Source organism: Passer montanus, unplaced genomic scaffold (genome assembly GCF_014805655.1).
Source record: "Passer montanus isolate IOZ18808 unplaced genomic scaffold, ASM1480565v1 scaffold9, whole genome shotgun sequence".
NCBI lineage: Eukaryota > Metazoa > Chordata > Aves > Passeriformes > Passeridae > Passer > Passer montanus.
Genome location: NW_024374367.1, coordinates 4118537 through 4143582, shown reverse-complemented (window position 1 = coordinate 4143582; position 25046 = coordinate 4118537). Strand labels below are relative to the sequence as shown.

The window sequence follows — 25046 nt, the reverse complement described above, 5'->3', positions numbered from 1 at the left end:
TGGAATGACAGCACAAACCCACTTCATGGCATGGTATCTTCACACCTTCAGAGCGAATGACACAGGGACCAGCAAACTCAAACACAGGCAGGAACAACATTAGCATGAGATCAGCTTTTCTGGAAATCTGTTTCAACAGATTCAGTCTGTTCCCTCTGTTGGAGAGCTCTGTGCCATGAAACCCATGAGCATCATTTCTGAGTTCAGCCCAGGCTGCAGCCATTCCCTCTGCACTGACTGGTGCACACACACACCTGGAGTCCCTGGGCCTTGTGTCCATTTCCCTGACTGGCTTTATCAGCCTGGATTCACACTGCACCAGAAACTTCTAAGGAATAGATACAAAATTAAAATTATTACTTCAATAAGAGAAATGGCAACTCACAAAACTGTTTTTACACTTAGCAATTTGCTTGGATTACTCTGTTTCACACAGTGATTTGTTTGGATACACCAATGCATTCTGCCTTCATAATTTGTCTTAGTGTGTGAAAATGAACTGTCACACATTTCTCTGAGCAATATTCATTTATGTGCCCATATTTAAATCTCCTTCTCAACATTAATTTAGACTGTCATACTTTAATCTCTCTTGTCACTCCCTGGCTCCTTTGCAATTAAAAAAACCACCCACCTCTTCCCAAAATGAACAGCGAATTACTATTAAACTGTTTTTACACTTAGCAATTTGCTTGGATTACTCTGTTTCACACAGTGATTTGTTTGGATACACCAATGCATTCTGCCTTCATAATTTGTCTTAGTGTGTGAAAATGAACTGTCACACATTTCTCTGAGCAATATTCATTTATGTGCCCATATTTAAATCTCTTTCTCAACATTAATTTAGACTGTCATACTTTAATCTCTCTTGTCACTCCCTGGCTCCTTTGCAATTAAAAAATCACCCACCTCTTCCCAAAATGAACAGTGAATTACTATTGCAGATTTTCACCTAGCTTTTGTAGAAATACACTTTCTCCATTGATGTATTTCCTTTCTTTGTAAGCAATGATGATTAACACATCAGACAGTTGTATGCAGAGCTTTTCAATAGCTCTAATGAGAAAGATACTTTTTTCCACTTTCTGCTAACAAAAAAACCCACCTGTATTGTATTGGTTATAACCATTAAATACCATTACAGAAGAATGTAATCAGATATACAAAAGCTATGAGGTTGCAGTGTTGTGAATTCTGGAAACTCAGAAGAAGAATCAAAAATTAAATACTTTATTTATAAAGTACCGACATTATTTTTTTTCTGAGAATGATGGAGGATAAGGGAGAATGGAGCTCAGAGAAAGACCAAGCAAAGAAGAGCAGGATATCCATGTCAGCCAAAGTGGAGAAAATGCCTTGAGTTCCCAATTTGCTTAGTAAACAAAGAATGCCACTAGGACAATAGCTTGACTGAATGTCATCTGGAAAATTATTCCATAGAGAAAGATTTTGAGACCAATAAGAAATCTGTAGAAAAACACTAAAAAACACTAAAAAAAATAAAAAAAAGAGGAAAAGAAATTTATGAGTGCAAAGACCTGAATGGTTTCAGAATCAGAGGGAGTACCAGTGCATTTGAACCAATTAAAGCACTGGAATGGAAATTTTGTTTTACTAGTTCTTCCCCTAGCAAGCTGAGTAGTATTCTTTAAAACAAAGCCCCTCTCAGTGGCCTAGCTCCCTGTTCCCAACCAAGATACAAAGCAAATCTGCTTAGCATTTATAGCAAGCTGAGTAGTATTCTTTAAAACACAGCCCCTCTCAGTGGCCCCTCCCTGTTCCCAACCAAGGTACACAGCAAATCTGCTTAGCATTTATCCAAGGCTGAAAGCAAACTTACACCCAACCAGGAAACTGCAGTCTCCAAGCACCAGATTTAGAGCAGTGGCATTTTATTGTGTATTTAATGAATGACATTGAGAGAAGGACAGGTCATCATTTGATAGCATTCTATAAAACTCCAAAGACAAACTGAGACTATCATAGTTCAAAGATCAAGAACTTCAGCAAATATATCCACAGCAGGGACTTGGCTGCCAATTGCAAAAGGAATATGCTCATCTTTATTACCTCATTTCCCTTACAAAGGAGAATGTAAGGCCTGGAATAAAAACATACTGGTCTAGATCTTTGCTACCAACAGGAACACTCAAAACCAATTTTCTGCTGACACAGATGTGTTGCAAGTCAGTCTTTCTCAGCTTATCACTTTCCTCATAAGGAGCTTCTCCTGTCTGACATGAGATCAGAACACCAGCAGAACAGTGACACCCCTTGATGTGGGCTGTTCTACATATCTTCCTATTCCTTTAGATGAAAAGTATTTGATTTATGCCATCTGCAGCCAAATCAACCAATTTGACCCAAAGTTGCCTAAGTTAGAAGGCTTTAATAAGGCTTCTAGTCACTTTCCAAATGCAGGTAAGATATTTTATGGCTATTTCCAGAAACCAAACCTCTATAATTCAGCACCATATATTACCTGCTCAGCTTCATACACACACAGGTGTTTCCTTAACTTGTTAATAAAAGCCATTCTGCCTTATTGTAAAAGCCAAGTCCCCATTTTCTTCTTTGATTTTTTCAGAAAGAGGCTAAAAGCATAATAAAATATCATCCATTTATTTTATTTTCTTCCCATCATTCATTATTTGAACAAATATATTAGCATACTTAAAATACACTCTGAAACTGTGATTTTAATATACTTTATTGAAAAAAGTACACAGTTTAAATTGTTTTCAATGGGACAAAGCAATGGTCACCTCTATCTACCAAGTCCTTTTTTGATGAATCATGACTGCCATATGCCAAATTCACATCTGCACGACTTGCAAAGTAAAAAGATAAATCTTTTTTCAACATATCTTTAAGAATTTATATCACCAACAGTTTAAAATCATGAAATGCTGATGCTCTGACTATATTTCATGTCCTCTATGTTGCACCATTTCCCAGTTCACAGTTTATCCATGTTTTAGCATGCCAGTTGAACACATCAGTCAATGTCACCTGGAGAAAATCATCAATAGCAGAGGAAGAAGAACAAGAGAAGGTTTAGCACTAAGGCCTGAGACACCGCCACATTCTCTTGCATTTTCCTAAAGAAAATAAAACAACAACAAAGGAAAATAAATACAGGCCACTACAGTCAATTATGACACATGCTTTTTTAGCAAACATAGGCATAAGAGCACTGATGCAAACAACAAATCCCATAATTAAATATACTCGGGAAGTAATACAAGTACACATTTTGAGCTGAACAAGTTTAGGTTGTAGACTGAAAAACAAGCACTACACCATCCCCTCCACTTTATACTTTAGGTTGCATTACATAAGCAGAGGCAGAAATTCAGAGGCAGAAATTCAAGTTACTCCAGAGTAAAAAGGATGTCAATGAACCCGGATGTCAATGGCTGTACAAGCCACTGGAATCACATCCAGGTCTCTGTCAGCTCTCCTTGGCTCTGTGAGAGCATTGTGCAGAACACAGAGCAGTAAATACATGTAGTGGAGGGGTCACTATCTCTCCCAAGCAATATTACCTGTGAGCACAATGACTATAGCAAGACAAGTGTGATACTGAAGCTAATTACTGAAGCTAATTACAGCACAAAGTTCCCAGCCATCTCTAGCAAGGAATCCTGTGGTCACTGCTTGAGCCAGAGAAAGTCCTCAGATATTCCTGGCTGCCAGTGCTCACACCCTACCACACTCTCTGGCGTGACACAAACCAGTCTGCAAAAACAGCAACTCAAGGCATTGTCCACATGAGTACAAAAAAGACTTGTAGCACTTACAATATCCCTCACTTCCCTGACTACTGAGTCTTCTGACTATTTCCCAACATTTCATCTTGGAAGATAGTTTTCCTATCAATCATTTTTAAAGAAATAAAAAATTTACCAGAGTCGAAAAGAAAGGAAAAACAAATAGAAACTTACTTCAGGGTGAAATCCATGACAAGATTCTGGGCGTCTTCTTATCTTCTGAGATTTTAACCGTTCACATTTAAGGGATTCATTATGTACAAGGCAGTTAAGGAGAGATGCTCTGAGCATTGCATTCTCTTGGGACTGTTTTGAAATGAATACAGTGAATTTCAGCTCCTTTCTTCCTCCCCATTAAAACCCCAAGGTGATATGTGTGGTCACCACAAGGAAAAGAGATTCTAGTGCTTTCCTCTCTGTGATCTGTGTTTTCAACAGCATGGGTGCACTCACACTGCTGACCTGCAATAAAAACAGACTGCAGGCTGCTTGTGACAAATTCCAATTTATGGGAATAAACTAATCCTGAACTACCTGAACTACTGAACAGCAAAAATTAGGAACTGGGGCAACCAAAAAAAATCAAGTGATATATTTTCTTTGCTAGATTTTTATAGTTTTGGAAAGCATGATTCTGAAACATTTTCAACGCTCCAGTCAAACCTTAAATAAAGAGATATCTGTATTAGAGTGAGTTCTGTAAGTTCCAATATAATGAGGTCCATCCTTATAAGAAAATTACATACTTAGTGCCTAATTTGAAAGATGTTCAGCTATCTAACATCTTGACCATGACCTTATGCTACATTAGATCCATGTAAGTGTGCTGACTTAATTTATATTGGCTGCTCAAAAAAGAAAAAAAAAAGTGAATTCTCATTGAAAAAGTAATGAGAGCATATTCCCAGATGGCTTAATTTCAAACAGCACATGTAACAGGTGATGATGTAATTCAATGCAAGTTTTACGTGATAAAAAGTTTTCAATATTTGCACCTTGAATCTCTTTCTGACCAGTTTGTAAATAAAAGGATATATCTTATTTCTATAGGTGCCATGGTAATTGGTGGGATAGAATCACAGAAGCATTCATTATCTACTACCACCATGAAGAGGTTGCTACTTGGGATCTGCTGGATAACAAAAGACCTGAAAATTAAAAAGAAAACAAATAATGGTGACATTGTCAGCATTTAGGAGCCACTGGTTCTTGTTAGGAGTTTATCAGACTTTTATGTATTTACAGTCTGGAATGGAACAGATCTACAACACTAATGAAGGTTCCTCTGCAGCCACACACTGACAGCTCACATCCCCAAACTTGAGTCCCTACAGTTTTATCAGGGCCTTTGTGCACTCTGGGTCTTGCTTGAAGCAACAGCAACTCCTGATCTCAGCTTTCATCTGTCCTCTGGAGAGCCATTTTATTACTGAGCCAACAAAACAGAGATTAGACCTCAAAATTTTCCAAAGTGATTTATTTTAGAATAATGACTATCTGGTATAAATATGGTGATAACTCAGCACCACATTCAAATGAAGACAAAGTAGGCAACTCGAAGGGAGAGCAAAAAAATGAAGACATTTTTTACAAGAAGGAAATCACCCAGGGAGGGATCCTGTGGGCACCAGTAAAAGATGCACAGAGTCTCAGTGAGCTGAACCCTTAAGCACATACCAAAGAGAAAAGGGGCAAAAGGCAGAGCCAGATAGACACTATTTAGCCTTTGCTTTGAAACTCAGCACACAATACAAAGAATGGCTTTAAGTTCAGACCCAATTCTTTAAGAAATTTTGAAACAATCTGTTAGAATTTGTACACCCCATCAGCAGTGTATCGGCCATGGCAAACATCACTGAAATCTGGCAACTCCAAGAATTAGGTGTTTTGCAGTGTGGTTTGCTGGTAAATGTACAGAATGCTAAGTGAGGGTTTGAGCACCAAGAAGATGTGGAGAGAAACATATTTTTCCTCAGACATCTTTCTTTAAAATACATATTGTCTTACTATAATAACTCCCTGCTTTTTCCAAAGATCACAGAAGATGAAATAGCAGAGAGGGCAGGGAATATTTAGACCTAGCCTAAGAAAAAAAATTTGGAAAACTTAGTATAAAAATGTTGCCAACGGAAAGATTAAATGCTTTTCAGTATTTTTTAAACTTACTGAACCTCCATTAAAATTACACTTAGAGTGATCTGCAATATGTTAACTTTATGTTTATACGTGAAATATACATTTATGGCATAATGTAAAAGGCTGAACTTTATAAATGTACCTACCAAACAGCTGGAGCATGTAGCAAGACTGACATCATTGTAATGGAGCATCTGTGGCTTTGTGGATTTGTGTGTGGGAGAAATGGGGCCAATAAAAGGAAAGGAGGAAAAATCTTTAGCAAGCAATAGCACCAAAATTGTACTGCATGAATTTCTCAAAACAGCTATGAATAAATCAAACAGTAAAGGATAGAAAAAACATTACTTTTATTGCCAGAAATTGGCACTATTTGCATTTTCGTGCAGTCTGAAACTTATATTCATTGTATCTTTAAAACTAGCTCAGAAAAGAACCTGATGGGCTTTTTTAAAATGCTTTAACAATTAATTGGATGTTAAATGATTAATTTCTTTATGTTGAGAAGGGAGTAATTACTCTTCTGTTTTACCTGTGGTGTGCCCAAATTCAAGCCCTTCTGTGACAGACCTTTTTGTGACCCCCCAGGTGGGCACTGAATTCTGTGGAAAGCATGTACCCTACAGCCAGGTTAAAGGTGCCAGCTCATGAAAGCTGAGCAATTTCCCATTCTAATTCTTCTTTCACTCAATTTGAGGTGCCACAAGGGCTGTGCAGTATAAGGCTATTCCTTCCTCAAACTAGGGAGGCGGGAAGAAAAATTCCCATCACTTCACCTAGCTGGGATGAAAGCACTTAATCCAGAAGAGTGTTTCAACTACAGAATTATGATGATGAATAAATTACTACACAGCTAAACTATGAAGTCTAGCAAAATTTTCTGTATTGCTTTATTACTGCAAGACATCATAATTTTTGATTTCATCAATTTGGGGAATGCAGTATCTGCACTGACTGATGGAAATTATGAATTAAAGGCAGCTCAAAAAGCAATACATTAGTTAAGTAAAAACCCCTCTGCTATCTTAGGAATTATATCGTAGGTATCAACTAAGTACATTGACTCTGTTTACCAAATATTGTCTATTCTTACAGACCTACAGGTTGTTTAACTGGTACAGAAGTTTGTGAAGTGTCTAAGCCTATGGTGGCTGCCACAGAGCATAGGACTGTTATAAAGAAACATAAAAGACTGAAAATTTTGGCTCTCTCTGGTATTTTTTTTCCTTAGTGCACAATAACAACTTCAATAATATCTTGAAAAGTGAAACAACTGGCTTCTCATCCTCCCACTAGAAGTAATCTTAAAAGATGTTTTCTTCCATCTTCCAAGCAGTATATGGATGTTTGCCCTTACACAATTCTCAAACAATCTGCAAATGAAGTTGTAAAGCCAACATAACAGCAAGTGAAGACAGAGGATTCAAGACTGAGATTGAGCTGAGCAAATAAATAAGGGCAAAAAATGTCCATTTTAGCTTTCTGTTCTATTAATAGTTTGCACAAACAAAATATACCTCTTTCAGCCGCTGTAATTTAAGATCATTTCACAGTCATGAGATATTCCTACCCTCACAAGATGAGCGGCGAACAAGTTTGTGCCAGTCGTAACCACCACGGTTGCTGCGTGAGTGTTCAGATAATTCACATGGCACTGCTTCCATGCCCAAACTGGATAAAGCACACAATCATCCCAGCAGCAGCTCTGCTCTTTGAGACCAGCGTTCAGTTCCCATGGTGACATGCATATGCATCTTTGAAATTCATTTTGAACATTCATGCCAGTAAGTCTCAGGAACCAAACATTCAGAGAAAACAAAGGTGCACAAACACAGTCAGACCAAAGCCTTTCAGAGACTGAGACATTCCACCAAAATACTTCACTGTGCACGCCAAGGCTCTGTTGCAAGGCAGAAAAACCTCCAGCAAGCAGCTTCCATGGCTGCAGGGAGAAATGAAGTCGCTGACAAAGTAGGGAAAATGGTATTATCTTTTTGTGAGATCTACTGTGAGTCTCTAAAGGTTCTCTTACAATAACCAGCTCTGAACACCTGCTGGCTTAAGCTGGCATTTGTGTCCCTGCTAATATGGAAACCAACTCTCAAGGACTGAGTCAGGGGTCTCTAAAGGTTCTCTTACAATAACCAGCTCTGAACACCTGCTGGCTTAAGCTGGCATTTGTGTCCCTGCTAATATGGAAACCAACTCTCAAGGACTGAGTCTTTGAGTTGGCTGAAATTTAACAAGCAAAAGAAAGTCTATGTTTAAGTGCTTTATTATTATAGAGAATGTTTCACATTTAAAGGATAAAGGTCTTCTTGTTTTAAGTAGTGAAAATCTTTTGATTTGAATCATTTTCCTTTACTGCAGTATCATCACCATCATTCTATGGGGCAGCAAAGGAATAGGCTTGCAAATATCTCCAAATATAAAACAGACTAAACTGTTGGGGTTCCTGTAGAAGCTACATTGAGTCAATAAGAAGCTTATTAATAATTTCTCCTCCATCTTTCATCCACTGAGGAACTAGCTTGGTTTATTTGATGTGCAGGTTCAGAGGCTTAAAACAGACCTGAAAACAAACTGTTTCTTGACTTTGTGGGGAAGGTGAGGAAGGAAGAAATTTAATACTTGAAAGGGGTAGACAGAGAGGGAGGAAGAAAATCTAGTTATGCCAAACTATTTTGTTAATGAAGAAAAAATGACAACAGAGTTAGTCTGCAAGGAACTCTGTATTTTGAGTCAGAGTGTTACATGACAATTTTGTCATATTGAATACACAGTATCTGTTTCTTTTTAACCTCTTTTGGTTTTGATCCATATAAAAAAATGAGCATGAATAAAATGCAAACAGATTTGGAAAAAAAAAAGAAACAAAACAGCTTCGTGTTTTAATTGGAAATAGAAAATATTTGCTCAAAAAGCAATACTTATTAATCTGTTCCTTGAAAATTAATTTTTCATTGTGCAATTATAAAGAAACTTGGACTGCAAGTTCTGCTGTGTTCATAATTATATTAGGTAGTCATGCTTCTGAAGGCATGATAAGAAAGCACACTTTTAATGTGTGTCTGGTGGCTAAACGACTCTTCCCACAGATAATCAGCTCTTTCCAACTTCTTTAGACAACCTGTAACTTGGAAAGCATCACAAGAGCACTGCAGTGCAAATGCTGGGGTGCAATCACACCTGCTGCCTTTGAGCACACAACTCAGGTTCCTGCATGAGAAGAGTGAGCATCCACAACTCTGGCAGTGCAGAGACACAGGATATTCAAGGATAATGCAGGGCAGGAGCTTGGCTTTGGGGATCTGAGTCATCCTCTGCAGGAGGGTCCTTCTCTCTAACATGGACAGTGATCCTGCAGAGAAATGCATCCTGAACAGGGTGACACATGACACTTAAAGCTAAGTGTGGGCTACAACACCTGTTCCTAGGGAGTCAGCACATTACATCCACATCTGGTTTGTTGGGGTTTTTTTGTTTGTTTGGTTTAAATTTAAATTGGAATCTCTCCCTTTTGTTTGTACATGTAAAAGTCTAAAAGTCTTTAAACAGTTATAATACATATTCTATTGTTATAATAATTTCTTCCCCAGACTATGTTTAAAAAAACCCCAAGCAAATCAAACCCCCCAACCTAATTCCCAAAATTCATATTATAAGAATTGCTTTCTTCTGTAAAAAGAAATAATTAGAATATACACAGTACAGAAGCAGGGACTGAGCTGACACTACCCTTGCAGCACTGCCTTCTCCCACACTTCTTTCTCTTTCTTTCATCTTTCTGTCTGAACCCCTGGATGGCAAAGAGTTTGAAGGAACTGGGAGAGGGACAAACCTCTCTGGGAAAGGAGGAAGATGCTCCAAGATGGAGGAAAGCACAGGGACAACAGGCCAAGCAGTGCCAGTGCCTGGTGGGAAAGGATCTAGGGAAGCAGGTTGGCTGCTCCTGCAGGAGGTGCCTTTGCCATGAAGACTCTCCTGTCTGGCAGTCTGTCTCCTTAGAGATTTTGGAGCATTTCCCATGCTGATGGAAGCAGGCCCAGCAGGACCAAGGCAGAGCTGTGCCATTTTCCTTCCTGGCTGCTGTATCCCCGACACAGCTCACTGGCCAACTTGCAGATCACACACTTCTCTAAGTCAGATTTCCCTTCTTAATGCAGGGCATTGCTTCACTACAAATACCTCAATCATATGGTGCAAAATCTTTATGTGGCAGGCTTAACCTCTTGTCTCTGAAATGCAGTTGGCTTCCCCTTTCCTTCCCTAGCATAGCTGGATCAATAACAGGCAAAGCTAAGGCAATTCTGTTTCAGACACACCAGAGATGTGTCTCATCCAGCTAAGCAAACCTAACCTTTAAGTTGTTTACTCCCCACTATTTGACTACAGCATCTGCTCTTAAAGGAAATCAATATTACAGTTGAGCAGCTTAGTCTCTGTGTTTCCATGCAGGAGAGGTAATCCGTTTCCTTGCCCATTGGTGTTAAATTTTGGACAGGACATGAACTGAACACAGATGTGAGGTTTCCCTACTAATGGGCAGCCACTTCCACAGCCCCAGCACAGTGAATCTTCGGGAAACTGGTTCAACACAGCATATTTTGTATGGGCCTGATGGTGGGCCAGGCAGCTGTAAGAGAGGACACAGTGATAATGTTCTCACTGAGGAGCCCAAACACCACCATTTCTTGGTCATTTGCACTGAACTATTTTCCTTTTCCTGGCCTGCAGCCCTGCTGCCATTAGCTCTGGTGGCTACTGACACTGACACAAGGCTTGTTTCAGCAACAAAGAATGGCAGGGAACCTCCTGAGAGCATTCAGAATTCTCTTAAGAGCATTCAGAATTCTCTGATTTTCAGATCCATGGCTCCCTTTTTTCTTCAAACAGCTGCAAAGGCTGAAAAGTGTTAGAGGGAACAGAACAAATGTCAAGCAGCATGGAAATTGGAAGACACAGGATAAAACTATGCTTGTGGGACCAGAACATTTAAAGAGAATATCTTCTCATTATACTGAAGAATGGAAGATATTTCTTTGTAATTTTGGTAGGATTTGAACACAGCAACAACATTAAAAGCAATTCAACTTGTTTTAAAAACAATGCTGTGTGTTTCCTGTTAAAAATTAATTCTTTTTTTCTCCCAGAAATACTTCATTATTGCACTTTGCTTTAAAAAACCTTGTTCATAAGTAATAATTGCTGATATATACGCTGTATTTTACAATCAGTATTCTCTTTTAATTTTACAAAAATACCCTGCTGTTATATCTGTGCTTATAACAACAGACACTCTGCAGTAGAATATGTGGTCATGACAAACACATGGCTTAGACAGGATTTTAGTAATATAAATATTTAAATCACTGTTCAGATTCACTTTTAATTCCAAGCTCAGGAGGCTTAGCAGCCTGATTTAAGGGAAAAAAAAATCCATGTATGTATTTTCCATTTTTTCCTTAATGACCACTGGAACACTATTACTATCATTTAATGTCACAGTGATGACTGTTGGGCTTAAAATCAAATCATGAGTAGAATATCAGAATATTGTGTTAGGAAATGTCCCTCCTGCACATACATAATCATATCAATCATTTTCATGTGACAATGGAAAAGATCCTTTAAATACCACTTGTTTGCTCAGGCAGACAAATCCTACAAACATGGAAGAATTTCAGTGTCAGTAGTTTGAACTGAAATAAACATAGGGCAATATTTTCAAATATTGAACTTAAACAAATGCACCAAGATGTGAGTAAGTGTCTAAAGTTCCACGGAACTCAACTTAGATAGCCCTCAGTGGCCATTCTGGCTCTTGAGCATCACTCTAAACTCAACTTTTCCCTCTAGGTGTTTCAGTGTATTTTTTGCCTTCAAACCTCCATTAATGAACTTGGAGTATTTTGGATTAAGATGAGTTGTAACTTTGGGATTACATTTCACATCTGTCAAATGTGATCTTTCCTAGTTTTTAAAGGAAAAAAAATACCAGCATGAGGGCAGAGTAAATGGAAAATATTGTGCACGCTGCACTCAAATATGTGTTACTCACATAACTGTTGGTTGCAAACGTTCAACCTTAATGGTCTGGAACAAACTTTAAGCATTCAACTGGAGTGCAGATATCCACTTTGCTGTTTCCCAACTCCCATCATGTGCTTTCCAGGCTGCTGGCCACATTTCCAACCCACATCTCTCTTGCTTATCGCATTTTTGCAATGAATGAATGAAATGTTTATATCACAGTCAAGTTGTGCTACTTGTTTTTTGGGTTTTTCAGGGTTTTTTCCCCCAAATAAATGATGATAGAGAATGAAATAGCTAATGCAATTTGTAAAAATAACATATATGCCAATAACAACATTTCTGAGAGCTAGAGCAGTATATAAAAAAATCAGCTAATGGTTCTCTCACATGAAAAGAGGCAGATAAACTTCCAGCCCCAGGCTTGAAATTGGAGCCTGACCTCATGCTAGCAAAATATTGCCACCACGTACAGCCTGACTGCAGTACAGTTTGGTATCAGTGCAAACACAGAGCAAAGCTTACCACTGGGGATTTAGGTGAGCAGTGTCATCCTCACCATTCTTGTGCTGCTGAATGCTCAGAGCCCCACAGAGCTGTGCCATGGCTGGAAACCAAGGGCTTCAGCCAGGATCCCCAGAAGTGCCCATGCTCCCTCACTCCCCACCAGGAGGGGATTCTTTTTCAATTAACTGATGTTCAGAAAAGAGTACTTGACCAACTGCATGTTAGGAATGCTGTAAACATCTAAAAATTTTGGAGTGTACAGCCTTTAGGATGACAGAAGATCCTCAGTGTAGTGAGGCATTGATTGGACTCTTTGTGACCTTTCTAGTGCAGCCACCTTTCCATATGAGGTGTAGGACAATGAAGAGTTTCAGATCTCCACCTTTAAAATGTACTGGGATTTTTTTTTTCTTTGTCAAAGAAATCAAGACCAGAAATCCCACAAACTTTAAATATTTGCCAGCATTCATACCCCTGAACAAACCCAAGCTGAGTGTGACATGTGTGGGTCTCCACAAGCAGGGTGGGTACCTGGTTCTGTGCTCACAGTGACCAATAGAGGAGACACAGTGACTGCCACAAAGCAAATCATATCAGAGGTCTCCTAAAGACTTATCCTTTTAACAGTGACACCTGGTTAACAAGACCACAACAGAGAGGTCAGAGAAGATATCCAGGCTGAAAAATGCAGTTCCACTACAGCACGTTAGAAAATATGTGTTTTTAGCAGAGTTCTTTAGCTCTACGCAAGTAGTTGTGGTTTATATTGAGAGACATCTCAGATTGTGTTTTTTAAAATGCTATATGATTTCTAAGCTAGGTTATAAATATAACTTTAAGATTAAAAACCAAGTTGATAAATTCTGGCTTAGGAAGGCTCTCAGATATCATATGACATCGTGAAAGTAACATTTAATTGCAAGAACTAGTAACTACTCTTTTCCACAACTTAAGGTCAAGTCTCATCAACATTAGAGCTCTAGCAAGGAACTGCACAACAGAAGGTGAAGGATAAAAAGCAGAAATGACCAGGAGATTCATATTAAAAGAGCAATAAATCCTGGAGCTCAAGTCCTCATGGAATGTGTCCACAGTGTGTTTGCAAGGATGCTAATTTATGTTAATTTATTTCTGTTAACATAAACTTTAGCAACAATTGAGAATGCCACATCTGAAAGTCTTAAGCACACTATGTGCCATCATTTCCATAGCCAGCAAAAACTCTGTTATATTTTATATAATATACAAATGTTCCTTGCATGGCTTTCAAATCTTAAGGTTCATGTTGTTTTTTCTAAGTTAAAGGCTCTAAAATATTCATTAAGCTATCCCAAACCCCTTAAAAAGGAAACTGCTCCATGTAAAGATGTCTAAGCCATGTTTACATTTTTTTACTTCTGCCTATAATATGAATATATTGGAAACTAAGATTAATGTTCCATTATTAGCAATTCTTCACAACAGTGTCTGGCTTTAAAAATTCATTGCAACATTTCTCAATTTCAATCATTTTTTTCCTATCCCAAGCCATTGTTAATAATAATAATATATATTACTACTGAGCTCTATACATTATGGCGTACATACAACTTTTTTAATCCCTTGTCATTACAAAGCATCCTTTCATTGCATCAGCTACTATCTATCATTTTGTTAATATTTATTAATGCTTGTTCAAAATGTAAAATTAAGTACTTTTAAGTAGATGATGATTTATATTTTAATGGAGTACTGATTTTAACTATGAAGAGTGAATGGGTGCAGATCATCTTCACATCCCCCTGCAGATGTTTTATTGGAAGTGGGGAGTTAAGAGGAAGAAGGCATGTCTTGTCCTACTGGTGAGAGAAAACCTGTAGCTAAGCTTCATTTTCACTAAAAGTCCAAGATTTTATGGTGCTTACAGAGGGAGACATTGGGTAGCAATCTGCGTACAAACAACTAAAATGCTCCAGAATTCAGCAAGTATACTAAAAATGTTCTGAAAAAAAAAAAAAAGCAGCAAAATCCCCAAGCAAACAGGAATTCTCCAGCCTTGAAAACTGTCCAAGGGATTGTTAAACTGATGACTGGCAGGCACAGACCTGCCTGGTAACTTAGATATGTCTTGCCCTATTATTTTATATACCTTTTTTCTTAAATGAAAATAGTAATTTACAGTGTTTCCTGAACTGGTCATTCAAAATATACATTATCAAAGGGTAGAATTAAATTGCCCATACAGTGACTTTAAATTACACCTGCATGACAAACATTATAATCACTGGTGCCTTTGAAGTGAAGAGAAAGTTACTCAGCCTGCAAGTGGAGAAGTGTGGGTAACACAATATAACATTTTAAGCTAAGTATAAAGACCTTTAATAAACAATTCTAGCAGTTTAAATTGCATAATTTGATACTTTTTACAAGGAAAGAACAAGGAAAAAATATTTTTGGATCTTCTAGATTTTTGGGGTTTTGGCTAAAATAAGTTTCTAGAAATACTGCTGTTGCCTCAAGTTTAAAGACTTTTTAACAGCCATAAGTATTCTTCAAGTCTGGAAGATCTACTTTTCAAAAGAGAAGTGCAAGATAATTCCATGTACTTAGATTGTGATCCTTGAGACTTCAACAATAAACCACTGAGGCATGCAAAAACAAAGAGTTTCCCTTGAGGATATTCCTTTAGCTCCATGCACATCTAAGCAAGATGTGCATGGAGCTAAATCAAGGTCTGTTCAGCACTGTGAAGAGCAGTCCTGAGCAGTTTGGCTGCAGCACACCTGTGACCCAGCATGGGCACATCTCCAAACCATCCAAGTGCCATCGTCCTGTGGGTACCGGGCACGGTGGCTGGGAAATAACAGTGCAAAAACACACAGGCTGGACCCAGGGTGGGGAAATAGAGACAGCATTTCCCTCAGGATCATAAAATACTGATACAGTAAAAAAGAATACAATCCAAAATGTCTTCTAGAAGACTGACTATAATTTAATGTCTGAGGACAGACACAGGGACATTCAGATACACATCGATAGAGCTCTGAAAGAGAAGAAATTGGCCCTGGATGCTTTGGCTGGTTTATGTGGCAAGCTGGTTTGTTTAGAAGTAAACTAACTACATCTGAAAAGGCAAATGATTATTTATTTCATGGGAAATTGAACTGTGTATTTATTTTCACATTTTAAACATGATCAAATACAGCAGTTTGGCAAGCCTCTACCGAGAAAGAAATGCGGAAATATTTTAGCAAATGGTGGTATGTCTCGAGATTAAGTGGGTTTTAAAAACCATTTCCATTTTAATGTCTGCAGATTGCACTGCTCCTGTCACTAATATACTCATGCCCTGAGCAGTCTGCATCTAATTAGTGTTGTTATTTATCTGTTACTGCCAAATCTGTGCATTTAGTGGACAAGTCTGAAATTTGCCATTATAAATCCACATGAACGGTTCAGTGTCATCCTGAACTACATTTCCATTGCCATTTACCTCTTTTATTGACAATAAACAGCATTCAATGTCCAGTCTATGAGAAAGCAAGAGAAACAATTTGGTTTCTTGATGTTTTTTCTTGTTAAATTAATGTCTGCTTACTAACACTCTGTTGGAACAACTAGGTGATACATGGGACAGTGTTTATTCAAATAAGAACTTCCTATACATTTTAATAGGCAATTTACATGTGATGCCCAACAAGGTAAAGGAAATGCATTTATCTGTCATATCTGGCATAATTAAAATATGCATAAATCTTTCCCAGGGTTAGGATGATTGTACCTAAATGCTTCCTTGCTTCCCTAGTGACAATATGGCTTTCTTATATTTACTTTCCTCTTTGTCTTAAGACTATGAACAAAAGATCAACTGGAAACAAAACAGTTTCTTTGGGGTTTTGGCATTGACCTTGTAGACCCATGAGTGCTGCAATTAAAAGTGAAGGGGGATTTTTTTGGAAGTAAGGCCAGATTTTTGATCTTCATCCAAGTCCAATATGTCATCACACATGAACAGGAGAGGTTAAAAGGGCAAATTTTTAAGCATAGGACTGTGCAACTGCTGCCTAATCTGTATACCCACAGTTTTCATAGTGAACACACAAATTTGGCAACTATGCACTCAACTGGCTCCTTGCAGGTTTGAAATTTTAACATATATGCTTAAAGTATAAATAGTCAGATGACTAAATTGCTATACTCACCTTTGTAGCAGTTACAGCTGAAATTAATGGTATTTTCCTAAATATAGCTAAATGAAAACATTTGAACTTTTATGCATAAATGAGATTTACAATTAGACAAAAACATTTTTGTTTGTTTCACAAAGAGATGGAAGGATATACTAAAAAGACTGGCAAACATTTTCTAATCTTAACAGCCATCATCAATTTTATTTTATAACAACTTTGACATTCTAAGGATTCTTTTCTTAGGCACTTTTACTGCAACTAAAATTGATTATCTATCTTCTGGGATGATATCCCCAGAAGGCAAAAACTGGTGAGTTCCCTGTGAGCATTGCTAAAGAACATTAGTTTGCACACTAATATTCAAAAATGGCTAGAATATTGGGGTGATACTTCATAAAACTACAGGCAGCACTGAGACATTTATATAGTGTTAAACTTCAAGTTTGATGTCTAATCAGAAACTCAACTTTGAGCAGCACAACACCTTTAAAGCCCATACCAAGTACGTCTGTCATTAGTATAGTTCTGACTCACAGAAAGAGTGAGTTGAGACTGATAAAGGAAAAATATTTCTCTTTAGCAATTAATTACTTTCAATGTTGAGGCTGTGATAGATATGATATCGTCTATGATATAAGTTTTCAGAAGTAATGGGGTTTGTTTTTTATTAGGTTTTTTGCTATAAAAAGGAATAGCTTACTGGAAAATATGAAACCATTTCAGATTTTTCAAAAAATCACAGTTTTTCTCTCTTGTTGACAGTGCTTAGAAAATGTGGGTTGACTTGTTTTTGATTGCTGTTTAAATAACAGATTAATTTAATAATCATTGGGATATTGAATAACAACAAATTATGGGGTGGGACAGCCAAACCCTGACCCTAATGACATTCTTATGTTAATTCTTATTTTCTCTTAGGCTCCTGCTTTCTTAATAAAACCTATATTTTTGAAAATCGTTTTTAAACGTTGCAATTTATCCCATAGTTGTTTGCTTGTAAGAGATAAGTTTACATATAGGGAGTGCATTTTATATGTCTGTATATATTTATTGCCTGACTCAAAGCCTGCTTATGTGTATAGGTGTCCTTCCATTGAATGAGTTCCCAGAGATGGCTGTAAACATGAGCCAGTTATTTAAAAAGTAATTAGCAGGTAGTCCTTTCTACTGTGTGATTTATTTTAGCATATTTCAATATACAAGTACCCATGATTGAATTTATGATTGGAAATGTTTATGAATTTTCATTACTGCAGTTGGTAACTGTCCCTCTGTGCCGGGAAGAGTATTTCTACAAGATCAGTGACAGCACACCCATGACAGAATAAAACTGAGCCTCTGCCCCTCACCCTGTGACCTTGCTGGCTATGACTGTGACTTTGTTAGCAAAACCACAGTATTTGTGCCCAAAATGTCTTATCTGAGTAACATTATATGGTTTCAATTAACATCAGTCATCATTTTTACTTCTACTAAGAGACTGTTTTTAGTCTCCTTTTTCAGACAAGGGCTCTACAGTCATGCCTGGCACTGCAGGAACAAAAGCCAGGGACTGGGGTATCTCTTGACACAAACTTGCCTAAAGCAGAGTATTTGCACAACTTTTATCTGCAAACATCTTCACAATATGCTGATTTTTCTAATGTCTTTCAAGTAGTTTTTCAGTATTCCACAGGATGCATAATCAGGTAAATATTTACAATTATCTTCTATTTGCAATAAATATTTGCAATTATGTGTCACAGATTAACCTCCAACATGATCCAAGGAGGACACATTAAATAATCCCACAGGCTCCAAGTGATGCTGCACAGGTTAAGCACCAGCACAGTGTCAGCTCCAGACTTACTGCTTTAAAGATTGCATCTGAATTCTGACTGATTGAGCCCACCATTCTTAAATTACAAATATTAAGCAATACACTTGCTTGTAAAAATATTTATTGGTACTGAGGCTATGAAACAGAAAACTGGGTCAGAAGATGTAGGTCTACAAAGGACTCTGGGTCAAATTCCTTTGCTGTTCTGCGGGAAAGTGTCCTGGGTTATAACAAAAATATTTGGAATCCAATGCAGTCTGCAATCTTAGATGCAATTTGTAGATTGTTAATGACAGTGGGTAAATGGTATAACGAACAAGTTTCCCATGAGAATCTAATAGTTCTTCTGGATTATTTCTTTAGGTTTTGCCATTGCTTGTGGAGAAAAATAATGGGTGCCTTGAGATCAGTTTGCAACTTACAGGGTTTTCTTTTATTTTTTTTTCCACTGTGGAACACAAAATGTTTTTCTATGAAAAAGATCTTAGTGCATTATTTTTGAAATACTATAATTTTCACTAAACTCAGTTTCCAACTTGGTGCATTCCAAGTATTGCAGAATTGTATTATTTTTGAAACTTATTTCCTTTGACCTGAAGTTACCTAGGAACACAGACTAAAATCTGCATTCCTTTGAGAAAACCTAGTCCTGTTAAATTAATCTTCTTTGCATGGAATCATGTCTGTTTGCAATATTTAAACAGAATCATACAATGGTTAGGGTTTGAAGGGACCTTAAAAACCATCTGGTTCCAGCCCCCCTGCCATGGCAGGGACACCTTCCACTAGATCAGGTGCTGGAAACTCCATCCAACCTGGCCTGGAACACCTCCAGGATAATTTGATAATTTGTTGCACAACGTCTCAGTAACCTTCTGTTAAATTATCACAAAATAAGGCTGCTTAAATTCTACAATGCTGGCACAAAGCACTCACAGCAGTGTAACCTTCATTGTATTCGACATGTCAAGTGGAAAAATCATGGCTTGATTTTGTTGAGTTTGTACTTTTCAGGCAGTGGGACCCATTGTTGCACTTAAAGGGTTCCAGAGCATCAATTTACAAAGCACTCTCATACTTCTATTCCACAAAGCCATATAAAACCAATTATTCATACTAGACATTAACAATTTCCTTCTACTTAAAAGTTGGTCAGTAGCAAATGAAAAGTGAATATTAGCACTTAAAATTTATCTGCAGTGTACTTACTCCTGTTTCCTGTTTTAAAGTAATGAAAATATCAAGGAGAAAATTTAGGAGTAAGTCCAGAAGCACACCTATTGATTTCAAAGTCAAGTTTTCACCTTTATTTGCTAATTGCATATTGATTTAGCCTGGAAAGGAAGAGCTGTAACAATTTTTGTTTAACTTATAAATTCTTCCTGACGTTTATATTGATAGACAAATTATTGCTGTAAATACTAATCTCCCTGGTGATGACAACCTCTCAGCATAATGGAAATCCAATTAAGAGACTTATCAAAGTACATAAATTTGCATAAGCAATATCTATGCAATTTCACAATTAAAATGTACCAGTGCTACAGTCAAAATGTCACAGCACAAATGCAGATAAAACATATTTTCAGCATGAAAGAGGAAAGCTAGACTGAAATCTTCCTCTTCTTTTAGCTCTATAAGGGACAAGTTTACAGGAGCACTGGTAGAAATGACATTACAGCACTGTCATGTGAGATTTGTTATTATTAACTCAGCTTCCCAGCACTGAAAGTTTGGAGAATAGATTTAATCGTCTCCCACTCTTTCAGACTAGCAGTTCTAAGAAGGAAACTCTGCTTGGCATTCCAGTAAAACAACCAGATCTCACTGTACCACAAGGGAATTCCTAACCTATCCAGCAGGGTTTCACTCCTGGACAGGAGACTGAACAGCACTTACCTTTTGAATCTAAATCTTACAGCCTATGCCCTCAGAATGCTGCCTGAGTTTAGGAAAAGAATTAAAACATTCTATTTGAAATTAACATAAACCTCTACCACTCTGACATTTTTTTTTGGTTGAAAGTAATAGGCACAGCTTTCATTTAAGAGCATCAAAGTTTTAAGTGACCCCTGTAAGAGGAGAAATGACACCTTGACAGAGGTCAGCACATAGGATAAAATACAACAGACTCATACATTCTTCAACACAGCCTTGAATAATTCAGTTTTATTGCTTTGTCACAAACAGTTGTATTAAAAAAAAATGGAAAGGGCTTACTTGAAACAGTCATCGCAAGCAATATTCCCCGTGGTCTCCTTTATAGTGCGCTCGGAAACAAAGGCTGGATACTCTGTGTCACAGGGCTCCAGGGTTTGTTTCAACCTCTGCGCTATAGGCACAGGAAAAAACATCTTGATGTTAACATGAGAAGAACAGCACACAAAATTGTGAACAACATGAGATGCTGTGTTACAGAGCTCGCAGAGAACGGAAATGTTACTCAGCTTCTGCCACCCTGTGAGATTTCCTAGGCAGTGCATAACACTATTTTTTCAATTAAATTAAAAAAAAAAAGTTTATCCATGGAATGTAATTTTGCAAGACATCGCTGTTAAAGTAGTTATTAATGGTTTAGCCATTGCCAACCTACTTTACATTTATGCACGGGTTTTTATTCTTTCTGTGTAGATCCAAGATGGTTTTACTGTCACTTTTATCTCAGTGGTGCTGTGCATCACTAACCTTTATTCATGGGAGTTTACATTTATTTGGTATGTAAATTGTGGTATATTTTACTGAAGCCAAAACATCTCTTTTATATTACAGCTTGGAAATCTTTGTAGGGTTTCATCAGTTAAAATAACTCTGTGGGTGGGAGAGGCAGAAGAGTTACTTTACCCAACAGCAATGCTTGTTATCTGCTTCCCAAAATAGTATTAATTAAGACTTCATAGCACCTTTAATCTGAAATCTTTGCAATGCAGGGAAAAAGTGTCACTATTTCCATCCTAAAGATTGGGAAACTGAGTTTCCGGGAAGCAGTGGGGCTGGTTCAAGGTCAAACTACAGGACAGCTGCTCTTCTGGCTCTCACACTGAAGTTTCTGTCACACAAATGTTTCTCTCTCATTCCCTTTCTTTTTCCTCCCCACCCCTTCATTGCTCCTTAACACAGAGATACACTTTGCACATCAGCACAAATGTTAGCCCTATCTTAAACTAATTGCTAAGTGGGAAAACAAGATGAGGTATGACAAAAATAGATTACACAGAACAGGCTCTTGGGCTTGACAGACCTTCCCTGGAGATGATCTGTTTCAGAGTGAGTGGTGCATCCACTGAGCAGTGCCAGGGGAGCCACCACATCTGCATTTCCAATCACACCAGAGCAGGCATTTCTGAACTGCTCACAGTTGTTGTATATGATAAAAACCCAAAAATTATTCCATCAAATGCACAGATCTCAAAGGACGTACTAAAGCTGGTCACAAAAGTTTTATTTCTGATGTTTTCACTATGGTTGTGAGATGTTTAATAGTTCATTATTTTTTTAGAAAATTGTCTTACTAGCTCTACTGCACCTCTCCCCTTCTCTTCTGCTCTCCTTATCTGTTGTCAGGAATAGCTGGAGTTTATCACCTGTGTTTTGAGTCTATCCTCACTTGTATCAACATAAGGCTTGTGTAACAAAGAGGCTGAAAAGATCCCTTGGTCTCACATTTCCTGCACCTCACTAGACTCCAGAAGATGATGGGATTGCCCAAGGTTTAGGGGTTCTTCTCTCTCATTTACAAATGTGATTGCAATTACAAGATCTTGTGCAGAAGTATTTTTCATAGCAGGGTTTCCCAAGGAGCAGGTGTGTGTGGACCCTCCAGCATCTTCACAGTATATCACATTCCACTCATGTCAGAGTTTGAGTGGGAAGCAATTTCTCCTCTCAAGGAACTGATATTTTGGGGTTTTTTTTGTTTGTTTTTTTTTTTTTCCTGAGCTTTGGTAAACATTGTTAAGTAAAAAATAAATGTGCAAGTTTATTATTTTTAATTACATGAAGTACAGTCATAAATATGACAACTCTTAGTAGTAACATAGCATTTACAGAAGACAACATCTAAGCACATGCTTTTCACTTCTGCTGTCTTGTGAAATATCTTCTGCTTTTTCTTCCTAAAATATGCAGCTTCCAAACAACCATCCCTTGCTACCTAACCAGATATGAGCTGGGCAAGCACTACTCTGGAAGTACTGAGATTTCAATGAGCACGTTGAGGGGGTATTTCCAATACTTTTAACTCATCAAAGAAATGGAGCAAGTGACTTGTGAAATTAAAACTTCACTGTCAACTAAACCATGAATGGAAATTTCTCAATAATACTGATCCATCAAAGTGCTGCACTGATAGTTTTGTTTCAAATAAAAGGAAGTTTGAAAGTTGTTATTGCCTCTTCTGTAATGATTGCACTCTCAAAATACAACTCAGACATTCATTTTCATGGATGAAGAAGGTTGTTGTGTTTGAATAATATTTTCTGTAGTATACAATGCAAGTTCCACTGGATGTTTCATGTCAGGATATATGAAGGCATGTTTGTACAGTACACTGGAAAAAAATATTTATTTCCTACACTGGCTGCTTTGGCTGCTCTGCAATCACCAAGGACTAGGAGAGGCACAGCTGCCATTCCTCAAGGAACAGTTTTGCATTTTCTGGGTCTAGCACAGCAAACCTGGCTGTCCTTCACAGCCTCAGTGTTGGAGATGGTTCTCTTCATGCTTAGGGAAATCACTGAACAGTTGGTCTTGGATTTTAGGGGCCTGACTGATATTTTAGCTTCAGACAGGATATTATTTTGGCATAAAGACAGCCTAGTATCCAGGCAATGCAAACATTAAATGAAGCCTAAGCAGCAATTTTATCCCCTGCTTTGCTAAGAAATATGCAAATATGAAGCGGAAGAATTCAGTTTAAATTCTTACACCAGTCAATGACACGCAGCACAATTTGCCTATTAAATTGTCACTTGAAGAGCACTGCTCTTGTAAAGTGGCCCTTTACTTTTGAGCAACACTTCTAAAAATGCCATAAAAAGTCTGTTGAAATATAGAAAGACAGCTTACACTGAAAACTTCCCATTCTTAGTGGAACTATTAAAAATTCCATTATTTTAAATGAAGCTTCTGCATTTAAAAAAAAATATTTTGAATAAATTGAATTTTAATACATTTAAATGTCTGTTTTGAATGGAAAGATAAAAGAGAATAAAGATCAGCCCTTTTAAGCATAAAATCCACTATCTAAAGCTTTAAAAATTAGTTTTGTATGAAATAAGATAGATGGTCATATTTCTGTACACTTTTGAAATGGCATTTTCCAGCACAATAACTCCACTACATTTTATGGCAGCTCTAGGAAAAAAAAAAAAAGTTGTATAACTAAAACAGTGTAATTGCTTTATTCACAAAGATTTTTTTTTTGAATGAAGAGAAATGCTTTTTAAAAAACATATTTAATCATTATCTACTATTTTAACATTTCTGTTGTAGTGGTGTACTGTGTTCCTAGAGTGCACACAAACACTTAGTGTTTATTCACAGAAGATCTTAATTCTCTTGTTTTAGGAAACATTAACAAAGAAAAGAATGCTGGCTTGGGAGGAAAACTGTTATCAGATGTTTATTATTTAATCTAAAACAGTGTACACACATCTGAATTTCAAAAGTTCAAATTACTCTAGATATTTCTGCCATTATGCCAGGAAAAAAATCACACTTACCTTTAGCTGTTAGATCAGAGTGCCACCAACTGCATAGATTAAATTCCACAAGGAACCTGGAGAAATTATTAGAGTTTTCACATTACCCCACAGAATATTTTCCAAATACTAAACTGGCAGTAGCTTGATAACGTTAATCCTATTTTAAATAAAAGCTAACAGAGAACTGAAATTCAAGTTACTGGCATAACTCTGGGATTAGCACCTACTGCTATTCTCATATTTTTACTGTTTTTGGTTGCTTTTTTTTTTTTTACTTCTGAAAACTTATTCTGAAATTAACCCCATCAATAAATCATAGATTTACCCATTTTTAATTTAAAATATTGATTGTATTTGGAGTGTCCATTAAAACTCTCAAAGCATGGCAGCACTCACTGTTTTTGCTGTTGAACATTATTTCTTCACGTGTGTATTTTGACTCTAGTAAAATGGCATGGGATTATAACTGTCTGGCTACCACACAGGAGCACACATAAAATAGTTTCTTTTATTAATTGTCAAATTGAAATAATAAAGCTGTTTTATTTTGAAGAGCAGAAGAGATTAACCACTAACTAAAATCAACCCTAACTAAAATGTGAAGAACACTAAAATACACCATGATTTACTTAGAAGAATGGATTGAAAAGTATCAGCCAATCAGTTGTTGTAAAGTTAAGAATGTGAAACCAACATCCAGCTCATTTATGCCCATGAATCTACAATACTTATAAAGATAGAAGGTTTCTTAACATTTTCAAAGCTGTGAAATGTAGCATCAGTCTCATTTTAACACAATTTCTTTCCCTCTTAATTCACTTAGAAAGCTGCATGTCAGATCAATCTCTGCCCCCTGGCAGCAGCCATTCATTTAATTCTCCTTAACAGTATCCTGAACTTTGAA

The 25046-nt window shown here is 37.2% G+C and overlaps 1 protein-coding gene across 4 annotated transcripts in view; it reads right to left on the bottom strand.

Annotated features, from left to right (window-relative positions):
- Positions 1 to 2695: 2695 nt before the first annotated feature.
- The window catches only part of CACNA2D3 (calcium voltage-gated channel auxiliary subunit alpha2delta 3), a 467160-nt gene continuing 444809 nt past the window's right edge, over positions 2696 to 25046 (bottom strand). For 3 of the 4 annotated variants that reach the window (XM_039695505.1, XM_039695503.1, XM_039695504.1), the window contains 5 exons: positions 24161 to 24216; positions 20661 to 20772; positions 4812 to 4924; positions 3951 to 4033; positions 2696 to 3104 (listed from right to left, as the gene is read on the bottom strand). In XM_039695505.1, coding sequence (XP_039551439.1) covers positions 3012 to 3104; positions 3951 to 4033; positions 4812 to 4924; positions 20661 to 20772; positions 24161 to 24216 — 457 coding nt within the window. In that variant the 3' untranslated portion in view covers positions 2696 to 3011. Of the gene's footprint in view, positions 3105 to 3950; positions 4034 to 4811; positions 4925 to 20660; positions 20773 to 24160; positions 24217 to 25046 lie in introns of those variants that run through there. The other variant, XR_005626120.1, reaches the window with a different exon arrangement.